This window comes from Microcebus murinus, chromosome 13 (assembly GCF_040939455.1).
Source record: "Microcebus murinus isolate Inina chromosome 13, M.murinus_Inina_mat1.0, whole genome shotgun sequence".
Taxonomy (NCBI): domain Eukaryota; kingdom Metazoa; phylum Chordata; class Mammalia; order Primates; family Cheirogaleidae; genus Microcebus; species Microcebus murinus.
In genome coordinates this window covers 68,924,616-68,943,665 of record NC_134116.1, presented here as the reverse complement: position 1 = coordinate 68,943,665, position 19,050 = coordinate 68,924,616, and the positions used below count along the sequence as shown (strand labels likewise).

Below are 19,050 nucleotides of genomic sequence, written 5' to 3'. Positions count from 1 at the left end.
CACCTTCGTTTTTACTTATGCAAAGGCTTAAACTATATATCTCATCATGGTAGAACCAAGTTAGATTCATCTTTGTTCACATTATCAAGCATAACATAGTGCCTTCATATAGGTAAAACACAAAAGCATTTTGTAAATTACATAAATAAATAATACAAATCACACAATCTTACCTGGTAATTATATTAAAGATACACAGACATAACATTTTAAACTTTGATTAAGATAAAATGTATTTTATCAGACATAACATTTTAAACTTTGATTAAGATAAAATGTATTTTTATTAATCACCCAGTATTTTATAATTATGACATGGTATTTTTAGATTTGATTAAAAACATATGAAATTATTTATTAAGAATATATTGTCACTAACTTGAATTGCTGGAATTCAACCAGCCAGCTGTAGAACATACATGTATAAGTTTGCAAAAGAGGTAATTCAAAATACCTCTTTTAGATAAAGATGTTGAAAATACATATTACCATCCTAATGGCTCCGCCTTTCCCACGATTCTTCACCAGCGTTATCACTCGTATTTTGTCACTTCCATATCTCTGGCAATATTTAAAAGCTACCTGTCAAATTATATAAAAGTTAGAATAAGATTAAGTGGACTCTAAAAGAGTTATATAAACTGGGTTTCTCATTTTGGCTCAAACACTGCTATTGCAGTTCACCCCTTTTTGTGACAAGATTATACCCACTATACATTTTGGTGTCCCTAAAGAGTTGTAGAATCCCTGGTGCCAGGATATGACACTGACCTGCTAGACTGAAGTCACAATTCAATTTCCTACAGGGAATGACCAGAATAGGCAGTGATCTTCTCTTCTCTTGATTCCTTTACCTAAGCCACTGAGCTGCTAGAAAAAATAAAAGTTGTGTGCTAACTGACTGGTACAAACTTGTGATGGGCCCTCAATACTGGTTAGCAACATGTTTACTTGTTCAGGTGAGCAACTATTTATCCTGGACCATTTCCCCTCAATTTTTTTTTCACTTAAGGACCTCTCTCTCAGCAGATATCTATACTGTCACTTGTTCTCTTCTGAATCTTCAATCTCTTCCTCTCTCCACAGCCTCAAACTTGCTAATGCCACAACCATCCTATAATCTTCCCTTTGACTTCACAATTATCTTTCACAACTACCACCACGCTCTGATTTATAATCAAAATCATGAAACAGTGATATACATTTGCCATCTACATTTCTCCATCACTAATTTATTCTTTTTTTTTTTACATTTAAATTTTTTAAAATTTTTAGGTCTTTTTCTCTTTAATTTCAAAATATTAAGAGGGCATTTTTGTTACATGGATATATCCATTGTAGTATGGCTCACACCTTTGCTTTTTTTCCACATGCCCTTTCTATTTAACTTTACTCCATCAAAGGCACCCTCCCTTCTGACAGTCATTTCCATACAGCTATAAAGTCATCTTTATCTGGTATTTTCCCTCCTCCTCCAACTGTTCCCCTTCAGTTTTCACCATAAACTCCTTTTGCTCAGCTTCCCCTTATATGCTGATAATCCCTACAAGGACCAACCCCACCCTGTATAACCACACACCTTATGGGCAAACCCTGGGCGATCTTTTCTTCTCGATAGATAAGCTCAGTGGGAGCCACTGCATAGGTTTAATTACCACTTTATATTATGAATCTCAAATATCTGTTTATAGTCCAGGCTTCTCTCCTGTGTCACCTACAAAAACCACAGAATTTCATTCACCTCCTCCTCCTATTCCTGCTCAGTCCATATTCCTCACTGCAGCAAATGGCATCACCACCTCCCAAATTGCTCAAGCTAAAAGCCTGAGAATCACTTTCCATTTTATCACCTGTCACAATTCCCTGGCTACTACAACTCATCAAATTGATTTCTAAAATGCCTCTCAGCTCCATGCCATCCCCACATCTTACTGACCTCATTTAGAGCCTTATCCCCTGAAGTCTCTACATCTCTAACCTGACTCCCCAATTCATTCCTCAAAGTTTATGAGTAACCTTTCTAATATGAAATTGGTTCATGTTTGCCCTGTTCCAACAGCCTCAATGATGACCTATTGCTTAGTATGAGTTCCTTATCATGGCACAGGAGACCCTTTGGCCCTCACCTAACCTTTTTAGCCAGTTTCGGAGGCTTCCCCATTAGTATCTAATACATCAACAGTATTTGAGATTTCCAGAACATACCATGCTCTCACACTTCTATGCCTTTTCTTGGAACGTTGCCTTCTAGCTTCTTCAATTATCAGGCCAGCTTAAGACTCACTTGAAACACCATTTCTTTTTCCTAGCTTCCGTGCCCATCCTCACCTTCACCCAGGAAAAACGAAAGTATAAATCTAATAATAATATATACTCCTAAAGCATTTTCTCATCCAACTGTTACTTTACTCATCACATAATGCAACTGCAGACTTTCCCAACTAGGGTGTTAGCTACTTAAAAGCAAAGATTAATACTTCTAGTGCTTGACACAGTGTGGAATTGATCAGTTTGAATGAGCATGTGCAGCCATGGTCCTTTGCACACACTCCTACTGTAGCACTGTGGCAGATGCCGATAGCCAGCTGCCTATCCAACAAACAATGCCTCCTTCTTCTTTGCTGTTATGGCCCTGATCCTGCACGATGACAACTGTGCAACCCTAGGGGATGAACCAAGATTGCTCTAAGTACTCTTTGCCAAATACTTCTGCTGCCTCCCTGGCATGCTGAGTGGTCATGTCACCAAGTTCTGGCTCTGAACACTGGGTATGGTAGAGAGTGTTGACTGGAGGGAAGGAGAGAGGAGTAGAGCCTTCTAGAAAAGCTTTTTATTCCTAGTTAAAAAGGAGAGAGGCACACAGATTCTTAAAGACCTGGCTGTCTCTTAGTGCTTCAGGTCATATAATATTCAGAGCTGTGGTCATTTTGTGATGAGGGAATGCATAAAAACCAAGAAGATATGAACCCGGCGACTTCACAGTTTAAATGCTGAGCCAACACTAGAATCTACTTGTCCAGACTTCCTGGCGTATAAGATAATTAACACATTAACTGCCATGTGAGTTGTATTTAACTCATGCCAGTTTTGAGCCAGGGGCCTCGTGAAGCAAAACCTGGACAAAATCCTCCTGTTGGTTCATGAAAATCTTACTTGTTGATGTTCATGTTGTTACAATTAATGTTGACAATTCTAAAAATGTAGATTGAATGAATAGAAGTCAATAACAAATTTTTCATTTGTTATTGTTTTCATCCTTTAATTAGAAATTTCATAATAAAACACCGTGGCCCCAAGGAAAACATTTTTTTTCCTAGTGCAGCAGTCAATGTGTTAAATACCTTTATTATCTAAGCTACTCTCCCAACTGATAAAAATGCCAAACACGTTGTGCTCTAATTACTTGGATCATCTCTCTCCTATGAGATGCAAACTCTTGCATCTTTGTATTCCAGTCCCAGTCAGAACCCTTGACTCCTGCCTAACAGCTCAAGAAATGTCTATTCAAAGAACAATTTATTTGTGCTATTAATGTTTATCCTGAAAGGCACAAAGCTTGATAGTCATCACAAGACCCAAAACCAGGAAGACAAAGTCATTGTGCAAGCTGAGTGAACTCAAAAGAACTTTACTAGGTCAGGATGAAAGGCTCCTCCTAAAGAGCATGGTATCTTGGGAGGCTGAGGCAGGAGGACTGCCTGAGCCCAAGAGTTAGTTCAAGACTGTAATGAGCTATGATCATACCACTGCACTCCAGCCTGGGCAATAGAGTGAGACCGTGTCTCTAAAAAAAAAAAAAATTATGGTATCAAGATTTGAAGAAAGCAAACATTGTTGAAGCCACGCCTGTTTGGAATAGATGCATGTTGAAACTTTATAGTATGACATCTGGAACACTCCAGCAGCTGTCACTTGCCCAATGTTTGTGAACTGAGTTCATACTGAGTGCTTATTCATCTTTCTTATATGTTATTTAAGGATGTAATAAATGTCACTGTACAACTACAATATTCTCTTATATTGTACTCCTTAGCCTGAAACCCCTCAAGAACAAGAACTGTATCTAAAATTTTCCTAGTACCACTCAGACTTTGAGACATTTAATAGGCAATTAATAAATATTCAACTTAGGGAAAACTGGTTTCTCTTTTTAAAAAAATAAAAACTTCTACTAAATATCACTTCACACTTCCAATTTCTTCCAACCTTGGGAGCAGTAAGGCCAACTGCTAACCTCTTCCACACCTGTCCTACTGAGGAGAGGGTATCTCTGATCTTTCCATAAGAGAAGCCTGCCACTCACAGGCCAAAGGCCACCACAAAAGTGCTCCTTAGGAGAAGTTACTTTTCCTTAGCTGGGTTGAGGCTGCTTCTGTAATCTCAGCTGTAAGCATCTAGTCTTTATTTTCGATGTTATTCTCTTCATGTATTATTAATAAACTGCTGAGACAGTTTGTGTTCATAACTTTCATGTCACACTCACTATTCAAAGTGCAGCAATTATTCTTACTCAACCACATCCCACCAGTGCTTTCTGGCCTCTATGCCTTTGTTTATACAATTTTTCAATCTGACTATACCATCCTCCACACTCCTAGTCATAACCAACCTTGAAGGTTTAGTTCGAAGGTCAATTCCTTTCTCTCAAATTCTTTATAGAATTCTACCTTTGGCTCCACATTTTACCTGCATTACATTAATTTGTGGGTGTGTCACATGATTGCCCTGAGAATCCTTCCACAAAGGGACGGGCTCCTGTGTTTGATGGCCCATCCAGTGTCTGGCATGTCATGCACAGCTAGTATTTAACAAAAATCAGTAACTGATGAATAATCAAGTGAATGATTTATTTCTCTGTACATTTACTTTAAGGTCTATTATAGTGCTATTTAACAAGACTATTAAGAGTATCATAAATGAATCTTTTATTATAGGAAACACAAATGTCAAAAAAGAAAACGTGAGGCATTCTTAATAACAAAAACATTTAGATATCTGGAGAGTAACTTATGAGGGACACTGGTGAGATTTATTTAATAAATGTACTACTACAAAGATGAGTGCAGCCATGCCAGGTAGATACAGGTCTAGGAATGTAGGAATGAAAAGGGATGAAGGCATTATGATTCAGACACTGGCACCTCCTGGGGTAAACCTAGACAGGGTATGCCAAAGGACACACCTGATTCCCAGTGGCGGATATGAAGGCAGCTTCTTATTGGTATGACTGCTTTAAAAATTGTAATGCAAGGTGGTGCATAAGGAAAGGAACTACTATGCTTAAGAAAAAGGAAGTGTAAATTGGTAGGCAAAGAGGATTCCCTAGAGGCCAGGGAGAAATGTTGCTGGGTATGTTCCCTCCCTTTGAAGATCTGGTGATCTTCAAAGCTTCCCTGGCTTATGGAGCAGAGGAACAGCTGATATATTCTCCATCTTTCCATAAATGAAATCTCTGTTTTTTTCTACTGCCCACACTATAACAATGGAGAATATGAGGCACAGTTTTAGGGTCCTCTGGTGAATGGAGATGAGATTTCACATGTGCTAAATTACTCTATATTTTCTATCTACTGGCAATTCTAAAAGCAAGTGCATTTACCTTTGAAGTCTGGTCTTTACTGCCATCATCAACTACTATCACTTCGTAAGTGAACGTAGGATCTTGTTTCTGCAAGAAGCAAAAATAACATGACACAATTTGGCATAACTGCCATCAAGAATTCTAATAAAACTGTATGTAATGGAAAAAACAATTTAGTGTTGATATGTATAAATTTGAATATAAATATTACTGCACAAACCACATACAATAAAAAGGCTAAGAACTAAGACAGGAAAGATACTGAGCAGGAGCAAGGGTGAATACTGACCAGATCCCCTGCTGCTCTTCCCCTATCCACCCTGCACTATGTGGGTGGAAGAAGCCGGGTACTTGTGGTGCCACCGCACATCTGTGAGAGGCTATAAGCGTATGAGGAAAAAGCACATGAGGCTTGAAATCAGAGGGACTTTCAACTCGGCTGCAGCACTTCTTAGCCTGATGACCTTGGGCACCTTAACTTTTTTGGCCCGTTTTCTTATTTTAAAAAAAGAACAAAACAACCTGGTCCATGTGGCTGGTGGAAGATTACCTATAATTGAAGCAGCAGCCTCACACATAATAAAGGCTCAGTTCTCTTCCTCTTTTCTATAAATTTAATTTTTAGAATAGGTAATATGGCCCCTACTCTTTCAGTGAATCTTCTATCTTCCCTTTATATAAAAAACCTACAAGCAAAGTACATCAAAACAAAGAATTTTTTTTTAAATAAAGAACTAGCTATAAAAACTCACTTAATTTTTAACCTCTCCAAGGAGATTCCAATGGCAGCTGATGTTATAAAAGAGGTTTATATATTATTTTTCTTCTCTTTACATATGGAAGAGGAAAATATGTGAGGGGGGGATCTTGAGAATAATAAAGACAGACAAAAAAATAATTTCAACTTAAGTCTTTAAAAAATATAGCTTTCTTAAAAATCACAAAAATAAAAACAGCATTGTGCCATTATATTAATATAAAGTCTGCAGATGTACACTGTCACTCAATTTTAAATACAGCATCAGGAAAGAGAGGATAAAAAGTAGGTACGAGGGAACAGAAACAGAAATGTCAGCCTTCTGGTTTGTCCTGGGGTCACCCAGCTGCCCAGCAGCAGTGTGCTGTGTGCTAGGCTTGCCTGCTAGCAACGAGCTGAGCAGTGGGCGGCCCAGCCATCAGGGCAGTGTCAGGACTGCCTTTCATGGTACATCTAGCTTGGGGTCCACAAGTTGGTGACCTGATCTAGTTTTAATTGGAGCATCATTTTAAAAGAAAAAAACATGATACCTGTCTCTTCTCTAGGTAGCCCAGAGCTTCATCCATCATAACAGGCACTTAAAGAAAAAAAAAAAAAAAAACACATTAAGAATCGCTTTTGAAAATTATTTTCAAAGCCCAGTACACTCAGTTTAAATGTGGAAAAGGCCCCAATAATCTAATAAACCCCTCTGGGACTTTCCCCCATGACCATTCCCATCTGGAATGTCTGCCTGCTCACGTTTTGCTCATCATTTCTCTGGAACACTTAGGGCCCACTGACTCAGGATGCTGTTGTGTTCAGGGCAGAAAATATTCACATTCCCTCTTCTGAACCACAACAACTACCAACCATACACTCACCGCAGCCCACATCTGTTAATGTTCTGGAAAAGACAGTGAAGGCAAATACTTTAAATTTTTTTTTCTTCTCAAATTATCCCTTACCGAAAAAATTAAATAGGGCTTACACCGTTTTTCTTCATTGTATGAAGGCACAACAACAGAAAGTTGTTTGGTAGGTGAGTCCCATATGCTGGGTAAAGTTTCCTTCTGGCCTTTGGCATTTAAGAAGAACTTCTCTTCTTCATGTCGATGAAGTGATGGCATTTTTGTAGCAGTTACAAATGCAACAATGAAAATCTAAAAGCAGGCAGACATAAAAAAGAAATTATGTTATACTCACTTTTTTTTACATTTGTTAAACTATATCATCTGCATGATCTTTTTTTTGTGGAATACTGTTTTTCATTCACTAAAAATGGTCTGGAGGTGACTACAAAATTAGACAGTCCCCTAATTATTCCCCTAATCATGATCTGATGACTGTCCTTTTTTTCCATTAGTATGCAGCTAATGCCTTAGGAGGCTCTTAGTTTTTGCCCGTCTGTCATTACACAGGCGTCATCCCAGATGTAATAGGGAACAGTCACTATAGGAAGTCCAGTATACTCTTAGATGCCCCGAAACCCCAATCCCTAGCACACATGCACTCATGTACACACACAGTGGGGTGCCGCCCCTACTTGGAACCTACATATGTCAGAGGACAAGTTCATATTGTAGTTGGAATGTGTGCGGTGAGGACGGACTTCCCATCCAGGACTGGACAGACTTCCCATCCAGGACCAGACAGACACAGAATATGAAGGGAAGATTCATCTGACCCCCTGCCCCCACCAAGTAGGAACCAGTAATGCTTAATGTTTTTGATATTTATCCCAAATAAGAATTTGTAAAATAGTACTTTCTGGAGTAAAGTATCAAAACTTGTAGGGCTCTCTTTCATATGCACTTGGGAGGTAGCTTTGGAAATAACCATTCTTTGTAGCACTATTTCTGTTGGTACATTTTCTGCTTTCAAAACAACCTACCTATTTTTTGTATGTTACTCATTTGGAATTAGATGACTATTTATATTTAATAATATTCTATTGGTACAAACAGCAACTAAATATGCTTCTGATTAGTATGAACATAGAGGCAGTACCCAGAACAGTAGTTCATGCTCTGTACCCTGGTGTTCTGACTGTGATTTACAAATTCAATTTCTCACTAAAAGCAACCAGTGTTCGAAGAGGATGATTGAATCAGATCTGGGGAAGAGAATGTAAAATGGTGAAATAGCATGTCATACCAGAAAGTGAAAACGCTATTAATGACTATAAGGGCTGTGTCAAAAGGACAAAGTAGTCAACTTGAAGGGACTAGCCTATGATGGGAGGATTTGTGCAGCAAAAAGAATAATTATTGTGATGGATCGAAACACATGAAAAATATTTTAAATCATGAATTGACAATGATACAAAAAATAAAAATTGGTCACCTTTATAAAATGCCAGGGAACCATCTCATTATTTTAAAAACTTGCCTTTATCTTTCATGTTATGTGTGAGTAGTATTTCAGGGTGACTGATTAGTTGAGGGTGAGATTCTTTTCATTATAAAATTCTAGTTAATAAATGAAGAAAGAATGATACAATTAGAATATTCTACTTTGCAGCCACAGTGAAATAAAGCATCTAGGTAATGATCCTCAAGTTCTGCTAAAACCATTAGGCTGATGACAAACTTTGTAACAGGTAGGTCTGGCCGACAACACCTGAACCCACTGAACCATCTTAACACCAGAGACAACCAGCCATTACAGGCCTCCTGATGTGATATGTGAGCAAGTAGTAAGTAAGCATCACTCACATATTTTTCTTGATTAAAAAACTCAAACATGCATTTGATCAAATCTCTAGATCTTGACTGTACCAAACTGAAACATATATATGAAGACATAGGCCAAACTCATGCCTGTAATCCCAGCACTCTGGGAGGATTGCTTGAGGCCAGGAGCTCAAGACCAACCTGGGCAACATAGCCAGAACCCTGTCTCCACAAAAAATATAAAAATTAGCTGGGCATGGTGGTGCGATGTATTCGGGAGGCTGAGAAAAGAGGATTGCCTGGGCCCAGGAGTTCAAGGCTGCAGTGAGCTATGATCACCCCACTGCAACCCAGCCCGGGCAACAGAGCAAGACCCTGTGTCTAAAAAATAATAATATAAAAATATACTGAGACTATATGAGATAATTGAAAGCATGCAAACTGAAGGGGCATTTGAAATCACAGAACAGTTACACTTTCAAAAACATCTGTGATCACCTTAGTGTGGTATTCTTAAAAGGGGATCCTTATCTGTTAGAAATAAATGCCGAAGATTTACAGGTAAATGTTGTGTCCTGGATTTTTTAAAAAATAATTCATTATATATGACAATGTAATAATAGAAATAAAGTGCACAATAAATGTAATGCACTTGAATCATACCAAAACCATCCCGTTCCTCCCCTGCTCCAATCCATAGAAAAACTGTCTTCCATGAAACTGGTCCCTTGGAGACCGCTGGCACAGCGGCCTTCGTGGTAGTGCTGTCTCAGCAGCTAATCTGAACGCGAAAGAACCTGAAATCCCATCCACTTACTAACTAGCTGGCAGGATCATTCCAAATCATGTTGGAGAGAGTTCACTTGGCAAATTTTCTATCACTTATGGATCAGGAAGTGGCAAGTCTTCACTAATGTTCTTCTGTTTCCAGAGCAATGGCAAAGAAAACTGAGTTTGCATCCTATCGTCCTGCCTCGTTTAGACGCAGTCTATTTAGGGTGTTTAATTGTAGGACACAACGACCCCCAGACATATGGAGGCCTGGGGCCTGTCTCTCTTGCTCACCCTGCGACTGATTTATCCCCAATCTGTGACAATGCTCCATTCACCACTTCCTATGATATCTGCTTAACCACGCCAGGGAAAGGGAGAGTCTAGAGAGCACACCCCTTCTGGGGGCTCAGGCCCTGGGCGGGTGGCGCCAGAACTGCAGGGGAGGCGGGCCCAGGAGGAAGTATGCGAGAGGTCAAGGGTGACCCGGCGGACGGGCAGGGGATCCGGGGACCCGGGCGAGTGAAGGGGGGATGGAAGGCTGGGAGGGCGCGTCCCGACGTGAAAAAAAACACACAAGGCTCTGAGCACACAGGGAGATAAGGTTCTAAGAGAAAAATAAAGAACTGGAGAAAAGGGGAGCAAAATTCCAGGAGACGAAGTTCTGGGGGCAAGAATTAGAGGGACGCTGGGTGAAAAGGGACGTGCCAAAGGGCGGGCAGCGCGGCGGAGGGGACGCCTGGGGAGCCCAGTTTCCAGGACAGCGGCGAGCGCCGGCCCGCGCCGTTCCCCAACCCCTGTCCTCACCAGTATGAGGGCTGCCGCCACCAGCGCCACGCCGAGCACCGCCAGCTGCAACAGGAGCGGAGCCATCCTCCATGCCGACGCCGCCACCGCCCGCCGCCCGCCGCCCTATCCCGGGCCTACACACACGCGGAAGCGCGCTCTCACGGTCCCGCCCCCCGCTGCCACAGAGGCCGCGCCGGCCGGGCGCCCGCCGCCCACACTGCCCCCGCGCGGCGAGGCGGAGAACACGCAGTCTCGTGTGCTAAGCGCCCAGTCCGTGGACAAGCGGGCACAAGGTTCCCTAGTGGGGTTGCCCTATTTAGCAAGTAAAGTAACAAGGCGTCCCCTTAATTTGAATTTCATATAAGCAACTAATAATTTTTAACAGCCTTATTGAGATGTTCGCATACCACACAATTCATCCGTTTAAAGCCTTTTGGTCTATTACATTAATTTTTTAAAAATTGTGGTAAACTAAACCAAAATTTGCCACTTTAACCATTTTGGTGTGCACCTATCACCACTATCTAGCTCTAAAACTTTTTTCGCTCCCCCCACTTATGGTAACGATTAATTAAAATTCACTATTTGGGGCATAATCATACTTTAAAAAATTACTGTTTATCTACATTTAAGTTGAATTGGGTGTCCTGTATTTTATCTGGCAACTCTACCTAGGAGCGAGATGGAAGCGTCCAGCCACGACATAGCCTACAACACAAGCTGATCCTCTGGAGCCAGCTCGGGACAAGCAAAGTGCAACCTGGTGGGGATAATGAGCGCACACAGAGTTCACGTTTCTCAGGTCTGGAGCAGGGAGCCCTTTACCTGGGAAGAGGCAAGCCCAGTGCCCAGCCTAAGACAAAGGCGGGAAAAAGATGCAGAAATATTGGAATAATACGCCACATGCAATTCCCGAAGGTTTTCCAAAGGTTTTTCCAAAGAGGGACAACTAGTCACTTCCCTAAGAGCAGATTCGTCAAAATACATCCAGGGCAAGGAAACTAGAGGGGAGTCTGGCTAGGGAAAGTCGAGGTGAAGGCGGGCCCAGGACCACTCTCGTTGTATCCCTGCCTTAGGCGTCTTCTGCTGAGGGAGGAGGTCTCGGGCGTTGGTGTCGAAAGTACCGCGGCGGAGCGGGCGCTCGGGCCGTACTGACGGCGCAGGCGCGCGGAGGCGGAGCGGCGCAAGCGCAGGCGCGCGGGCGGGAAGATGGCGGCTGGGTTCAAGTGAGTGTCAGTGGCTGGTGGATGGTGTTTCCTTTAGTCCTAAACTGAGATTTTTTTCACCTAGAGGCTGACGCCGCCAAGGTTCCTTTTCTTTCTCCGCCGAAGCAGGAGACTGTTGGAGGGCCTTCATAGTTGAAGAATATGCTAAATTTCAGTTACAGTGGAAATAAATATGTAACTCCCCCCCTTCCTTGAATTACCTAGTAAGATGTAACTTTCATGATCACTAATTTTAGAATCCATGCTTTACAGCAAGAATGGAAGGATTATTTTAACACCTGGACAAATCCTCTTTTAAAAATTTCAAAGAGCTGCGAACTCCAGTCTGTTTATTTACAGTTACAGCAGTGAATGTGATTGCTACTACAAGAATTTCTACTTTCTGTAATTACTTTTAGTTACAAATTGTGATTTATGCTGCATCACCACACTTAAGATCTTTCTCAGTTTTGAATTTATGTTAAGATTCATTAACTTACCTCATATATTTTAACACGTGTTTCAGAACCGTGGAACCTCTGGAGTATTACAGGAGATTTCTGGTGAGTAAAGATGCTTATGTGCATGTTATACCTTTTGATAACATCATATGCTGCTTTCAAAGATAAATTTCAAGTAATTCATTTGAATTAATGAGGTTCGATGTGTTTCCCCTGGTTTTTGTAAAATACGTGATATTGAGTAAAATATGTAACAGATGTAATCTATATTTATATAAATATTATATTTATTTAGAAAGAGAACTGCCGTCCTGATGGAAGGGAACTTGGTGAATTTAGAACCACAACTGTCAACATAGGTGAGGATATATTTCCAATTTCAACTTTATGACATTTCCAAGTCTTAGTCTGTGTACCAGTTACACTGGTTTTCTGCTAAATTCTAACGTATCTAAGAGATTTGATGATTTTGTGTCAAGAGATTTTTATCTGTACAACAGCTCTGTGAATGAAAAATGATTAAGTCAAATTCAAGAACAAGTGAATAATTCTTAAAACATTAATTTTAAATGGTGTAAATAATTATAAAATGAATGACCTGAACATAGAATAAATTTTCATAAGCAACTGAGATGTGTAGCAAGATAATCATATGCTTTAGCAAGCTAAAATTTAATTTTAATTATAGATAATTCTGTAGCTGTTTTCCTTCTATTTACTTTTCATTTTGCTTAAATACTTATCTTTTCAGGTTCAATTAGTACTGCAGATGGTTCTGCTTTAGTGAAGCTGGGAAATACTACAGTAATCTGTGGAGTTAAAGCGGTATGTTTAATATACTGTTGAGATTTGAGTTACCAAATTAGCTTCATATATTTATTAAATTGTATTGTACATCTACAGTTCTGCTGATAAAGCAGTCAGGGTATCAGTGTTTTAGTATTTTAGTTTCCCAAGAGCTTTCACCTATCAATATTAGATAATACAACCTGTCTGATGACTCTTTAGATAATTTATGAACATTTGTCAAGTGTACTGCAATGAAACTTTTAAAATCTTTATCTTTAATTTTTAAAGAATTTGGTTGTATTGTTTGAGAAATTGAGATTTTTTGTGACATCTCTTAAACCAGGGATGGCATTTAATCTGTGTAAATGTGTGGAAAATTAAGATTGTTCAAAAGAAAAGTTTGAAGAATACAAGCTACCATCTACTGAGTACCTGGTGTGTTCCAGGCACCTTATTAGGTGCTTTAGAGAATTATCGTTTAATCTTCAGAACAATCATTTGTTCTTTCTCTCCATCTCCTGTTTTATAGACGAGGTTCAGTAACTTGTCCATGTACACAAGGCTCATAAGTAGAAATTACAACATAAGTCTGACTCCAAAGCCTGTGCTTTTTTGACTACACTACACCCTGTGTTGCTTAACCTCAGTTGGGATTCTTCCTCAATAAAGCTGGGGTAATATCTAACAGTAAGATATGAGTACTTACTCCTTGCCAGGTATTATGCTAGGGACTTAATGGCATATCTCATTTGACCCTTAGGAGTAGACACTACAGATGAGAAAGTTAAAGGTTAAATAACTTGCCCCAAATCTCTCAGCCAATAAGAGTGTGACATGTGAACTGGGATAGTAGTGATTGCATAGCTTTTGCTCTTGACCACTGTACCACCCAGTTCCTAAACCTGGCCGTCAGATCACCTGGGGATTAAATTCAGATTCTTGTTCACTGAATGACTAGAAGGGAGGGTGGGGCAGAAACCCAATTAGTATATTTTAAAAAGTCCCCAGGTAATCCTGATGAGCAGCACTATAGTAGTCCACTATACTACACTGCTGCCTTACCTTGCAGAGATACTGTGAGGTTCAGTGCTAATGTCCTTATAGCCCCTAACACAATTCCCCAAGCATAGCTCATGATGTGGTAGTTAACTAGCTAAGGTGGTTTCTGGTAGAGCCATGCATAACTGATTGCTAAATTATCTTCACAATTTTTTAGCAGCTTTGTTCAATAGGAAACATTTCTTTTACTCTTGTAGGAGTTTGCAGCACCACCAACAGATGCCCCTGATAAAGGATATGTTGGTAAGTTAAATGATTTCATGATTCTAATACAAATCCTTTAATATGTTTAATAGTAATTGTACTTTTAAGTCCTACTAGTTGAATTGAGGTACAGAAAATTATTCCTAACATTCAGAAATACATAGACTTGAATCACATTCCCCAAAGTTTTCTATATATTTTTAGCAGAATATAGCATAATAGGAAGATAATAGGACTTCATAAATTTAACCCTTATCAAACTTGGGCAAATTTTGTTTATACATTCAGATGTTATCGACCAAGAAAATAGAATTTTTTTTAGCCAAAGGGCTGTCCCTGGAAACTTTTGTTTCCATAGAGATTCTTCATTTCAGAACACTATGTGATTTTTTTTCTTGTTTTGGACCATTTATTCTTTATGGTAAGAACCAACATTTTTAAAATGTAAAAAAGTTGGGTGTGAGCAGAGGGGCTATCTTCTGTTACAGATTGAGTTATTTTGAAAGAAATCAGGACAACTTTTGTGAAGGATTTAGGAGGAATGAGGCCTAATATAGATTTTTTAAAATTTGCATGGAAAAGAAGTCAGAAAAAGGTAAATTTCATTTTATCTAAGCCTGGGAATCTTACAGAGACCAGAAAGAATATAGTTACAATGCATTCTACTTGGAAAAGCCTATATTCATGGCCATAATTGCCTTTACTCTGTATTGCTAATACCTTTAACACTTCAGTAAACCAGAGGGTTAAGTTTAGTTCACAGCTGTAGAGTGTTTCTTTCAGTTCCTAATGTGGATCTACCACCCCTGTGTTCATCAAAATTTCGGTCTGGACCTCCTGGAGAAGAGGCCCAAGTAGCTAGCCAATTCATTGCAGACGTCATTGAAAAGTAAGGCCACATGGTAAAATTTTACTATGATTCATTTTCAGATCATTTTTGACCTTTCATTTACTGTGCTCTTTGTCCTTAAATCAAGTTCACAGATAATTCAGAAGGAGGACTTATGCATTTCTCCAGGAAAGGTAAGAGCTGAAGAGAGAAGCTACAAGCTTTTATTAATTCTGAAGTGGTTTTTTTTTGGGGGGGGGGCGGGGGGGAACAGGGAAATCTCAACACAAACTACAGTAGCCTTAAATGTGGATATATTGTAGATTTTAGATGAAATTCAGTAAAAAAAAGTCTTAAGTTATATAGTTTATAAAAAACAAATTTGACTGATTTACTGCCTGTCTGGAAGCTACCTTTTAAGCTGAGATAAGTTTTTCCCCTTAAATTTTACAGAAAAATGCACTCATTTTTTATTCTTCATAGCAGATTAATTTCTGATCATGCTAACATGTGTTTAAGGTGAATCCACCCAGTAGATTCCCCAAAAGTTTGTTTGGAAACATAGAACTAACTAGGTTGATTAGAACCTGGAGAGCTTTTCCTATTAGATCATATACCGATTTATGAGCACTGTAAAACCTAAACACTTCATGTATTAACATTTCTGTGGGAAAATAAGTTTCAGCTAGGCTTTCAAAAAATATTCCCCTCATCTGCTAACCCAGCAACAATTAAAATTTCTTCTACATCTATTATAAATTTCCTCTTCAGGTAAATGTTACTTGTCAGCTTGGTAGTCAAAAGCCAGCTTTCACAAAACCTCTCCACTCTCTTTTGATTGTTTCATATAGGGTAAAGTGATTTTTAAAGTTTCTGAGCCCTGATGGTTATCTTGCTTGTTTGAGGGTTCTGTGGTTCTTAAATCCAAGCAAATAGCATGTTCTTCCCATCAAAAGGCTTTACTTTCCTGTTGTGTGTACTCTATTTTAGCTTGCTTGGGTTCTATACTGTGATCTCATTTGCCTTGACTATGATGGAAACATTTTGGATGCCTGCACATTTGCTTTGTTAGCTGCTTTAAAAAATGGTAAGCAACTTTTAAGGCACTGTTCCTACTAATGGGTCAGAATGTTCTGCTTAGTGAAACTTTTAATGTGCATTTGCTCAATAAACTTTTTAAATGATTTTTAAGATTTTTCTATCATTCATGTGTTTCTAAATTAATGAACATAATACTGACATAGCTTTCCAAATATACTTAGAAGTTTTATATTAGCTAACCGAATGAGTGTTGCTTTGACTGTGTCTATTAATCTTTGGGTTAGGACTGCAATCCTTCCCCAAATTAGCATTAATATGGGGTAATAAGAGTTGTAAATACAGGCTAGGTGATTGGTGAAGATCTGCAAGTATTCTCTAAGTTTTTTATGTTATGTTGCCAAAAGGAGTAGAATGGATTGTATTGTTTTACTGTAAGGCCATAATAGTAATAGTAAATTCCCTCAGTAAGAAGTCTAGGTAAACTGATTTGTTATGGATTTTGGTGACTTACTTGTGCATGTTCTCTATCACTGCATTACTGAATTGATAATACAAATAACTGGAGGCAGAAAATGTAGTAAGCATAGCATTATTACAGTATAATTGTTAAAGCAAAGACTGAAGTTTGCATTCTGGCTCTACCATTCTGTGCTGGTTACCTTATCTGTAACTAATGGAGATAAATAGTACTAAGTAAGACTGTTGATGATTAATTGAATACAATTAAAGTGTGAAAATGCATAAAAATAGTACCTGGCATATAGAAAGCGAGGGACATGTTACCAATAATCATTTTGATTAAGCTAGGTGCGGTAGCACACACCTGTAGTCCAAGCTACTTGGAGGGTAAGGCAGGAAGCGTGCTTGAGCCCAAGAGTTTGAATCCAGCCTGGGAAAGATAGCAAGACACCTGTCTCTAAAAATTAAAAAATAAAATTTGTTTTTTTAAAACATTGTTTTAAAAAAATGAAGTAAGTGCTAGGCAGGAATGGCGTTATGTTCAGAAAACAATGTTTATATCCACTATGTTTACCTTAGTTAGTTGTTCTAAGATACTTTTTTTAAAAGAATGTTCTGGACAAGTAAAATGGAGAGAAAAGTGAACTAACAAAGCATAGAAACTAGTTAATACTAGATACTGACTTTTCATATTTGCCCTTTCCCTAGTACAGTTGCCTGAAGTTACTATAAATGAAGAAACTGCTTTAGCAGAAGTTAATTTAAAGAAGAAAAATTATTTGAATATTAGAACTCATCCAGTTGCAACTTCCTTTGCTGTGTTTGATGAGTAAGTTAATCAAATGTAAAAAACAATTTCTATATTTAAGGTTAAGGTAATGGATTGTTATTATGCCTTTTAACTCTTCAGGAAATGCCTAAGATGATCCTATATCTTCATTTGCCCTGACACTGTATTTATACTTGTCCCTGCACAATTATTTCTGGCCAACCTGTCCACTTTCACAAACATTCTGATTTGAATGATCAATTCTGTATGCTCACTTTACCTTGGTTTACTTATCCCTGTGTAATGTTAATTTTCAATTCTTTCACTAAAGACTTACCTGAATCTATCTAAAAAATTTGCAAGGTACTGTAATATATTTACAAATTGAAGAGCAAAATTTCTTACTAGTATTAGATTATAGGTTACTATTACCTTTTCTGTTTTCCTACCAGTTTTATTCTAGCTCTTGTATCTGACAGCAATACCTAGGCTAAAATGCATGTAGTATAGTTAGTATTCTTTAAAAATAAAATTTGTTGCACTGACTGATTACTACTTTTTCTTCTTATAGCACTTTGCTCATAGTTGACCCTACTGGAGAGGAGGAACATCTGGCAACTGGAACCTTAACAATAGTAATGGATGAAGAAGGCAAGCTCTGTTGTCTTCACAAACCAGGCACGTTCCTGCCACTTCAGTTCTAAACATATATAGGTGAAAATTCAGTGTGAGCTTTATATGATGGAGGGCCAAATGGAATGTGGGATGTTTTATTATTTACCTAATGTAAGTTTACTATAGTTTCTTTGCCACCTGAAATTCCTTACATTTTTATCTTGTTTATCAGTGGTTCTTAAACTTATGGCATACATCAGAATCACCTGGAGGTCTTGTTAAGACATTAACTTGCAGTTCTTGAGGCATACCCCTGATTTACATTTTTCATTTTTTTTTTTTTTTGAGACAGAGTCTCACTTTGTTGCCCAGGCTGGAGTTGAGTGCCATGGCATCAGCCTAGCTCACAGCAATCTCAAACTCTCCTGGGCTCAAGCAATCCTACTGCCTTCAGCCTCCCAAGCAGCTGGGACTACAGGCATGTGCCACCATGCCTGGCTAACTTTTTTTCTATATATTTTAGTTGGCCAGTTCATTTCTTTCTATTTTTAGTAGAGATGGGGTCTTGCTCTTGCGCAGGCTGAGTTTGAACTCCTGACCTTGAGCGATCCACCCACCTCAGCCTCCCAGAGTGCTAGGATTACAGGTGTGAGCCACCGGGGCCGGCCTACATTTTCCATTTTTTTTGTTTTATAATTTGACGTAATGTTGATGTTTTACAAAGATAACTGATTAAAGTACTGGCACAATTTTTCAGGTGGAAGTGGACTGACTGGAGCTAAACTTCAGGACTGTATGAGTCGAGCTGTTACAAGACACAAAGAAGTAAAAAAACTGATGGATGAAGTAATTAAGAGTATGAAACCCAAATAAATAACCATCACATTTTCAAAACAGATTTGTAAAAATTGTATTTGTTGCACTGTGCACAAACCTTTTATACTAAATAAATACCAAACTACATTCTTCTGAAGGATTTTCTAGTATTTCTTAGGTCACTTACATATATATTTAAGTACCATGAAACCATTTTTAAAAAGCAATGACTTAGGCAAATCAACCCTAGT

At 38.7% G+C, this 19,050-nt stretch overlaps 2 protein-coding genes across 4 annotated transcripts in view; one reads left to right on the top strand and one right to left on the bottom strand.

Annotated features, from left to right (window-relative positions):
- Positions 1-11,554, bottom strand: part of ALG5 (ALG5 dolichyl-phosphate beta-glucosyltransferase) — a 38,976-nt gene extending 27,422 nt beyond the window's left edge. The window contains exons 1-5 of one of the 2 annotated variants that reach the window (XM_012748103.2): positions 11,378-11,554; positions 7,309-7,480; positions 6,869-6,915; positions 5,600-5,668; positions 490-582 (exon numbers count right to left, since the gene is read on the bottom strand). In XM_012748103.2, the coding sequence (XP_012603557.1) occupies positions 490-582; positions 5,600-5,668; positions 6,869-6,915; positions 7,309-7,480; positions 11,378-11,539 (543 nt within the window). In that variant the 5' untranslated portion in view covers positions 11,540-11,554. Of the gene's footprint in view, positions 1-489; positions 583-5,599; positions 5,669-6,868; positions 6,916-7,308; positions 7,481-10,570; positions 10,707-11,377 lie in introns of those variants that run through there. The other variant, XM_012748104.3, reaches the window with a different exon arrangement.
- Positions 11,555-11,730: 176 nt separating this feature from the next.
- Positions 11,731-18,946, top strand: EXOSC8 (exosome component 8). Of its 2 annotated transcripts, XM_012748106.2 has the most exons (11): positions 11,731-11,778; positions 12,284-12,320; positions 12,514-12,577; positions 12,970-13,043; positions 14,264-14,309; positions 15,054-15,159; positions 15,248-15,293; positions 16,090-16,186; positions 17,308-17,428; positions 17,940-18,046; positions 18,741-18,946. In XM_012748106.2, exons 1-11 carry the CDS (start codon positions 11,762-11,764, stop codon positions 18,854-18,856), a joined length of 831 nt encoding a protein of 276 aa, XP_012603560.1. In that variant the 5' UTR covers positions 11,731-11,761; the 3' UTR covers positions 18,857-18,946. The 2 variants fall into 2 exon arrangements, with proteins under 2 accessions (XP_012603560.1, XP_075865595.1); XM_076009480.1 differs by lacking the exon at positions 16,090-16,186 and having other exon boundaries at positions 17,313-17,428.
- The last annotated feature ends 104 nt before the right edge of the window (positions 18,947-19,050 follow it).

Excerpts from the sequence above, each read along its gene's own strand:
- EXOSC8 (XM_012748106.2), top strand. Across the intron at positions 12,578-12,969 it reads AACCACAACTGTCAACATAG|GTTCAATTAGTACTGCAGAT; the intron begins GTGAGGATATAT and ends TTATCTTTTCAG. Across the intron at positions 16,187-17,307 it reads GTTAGCTGCTTTAAAAAATG|TACAGTTGCCTGAAGTTACT; the intron begins GTAAGCAACTTT and ends CCCTTTCCCTAG.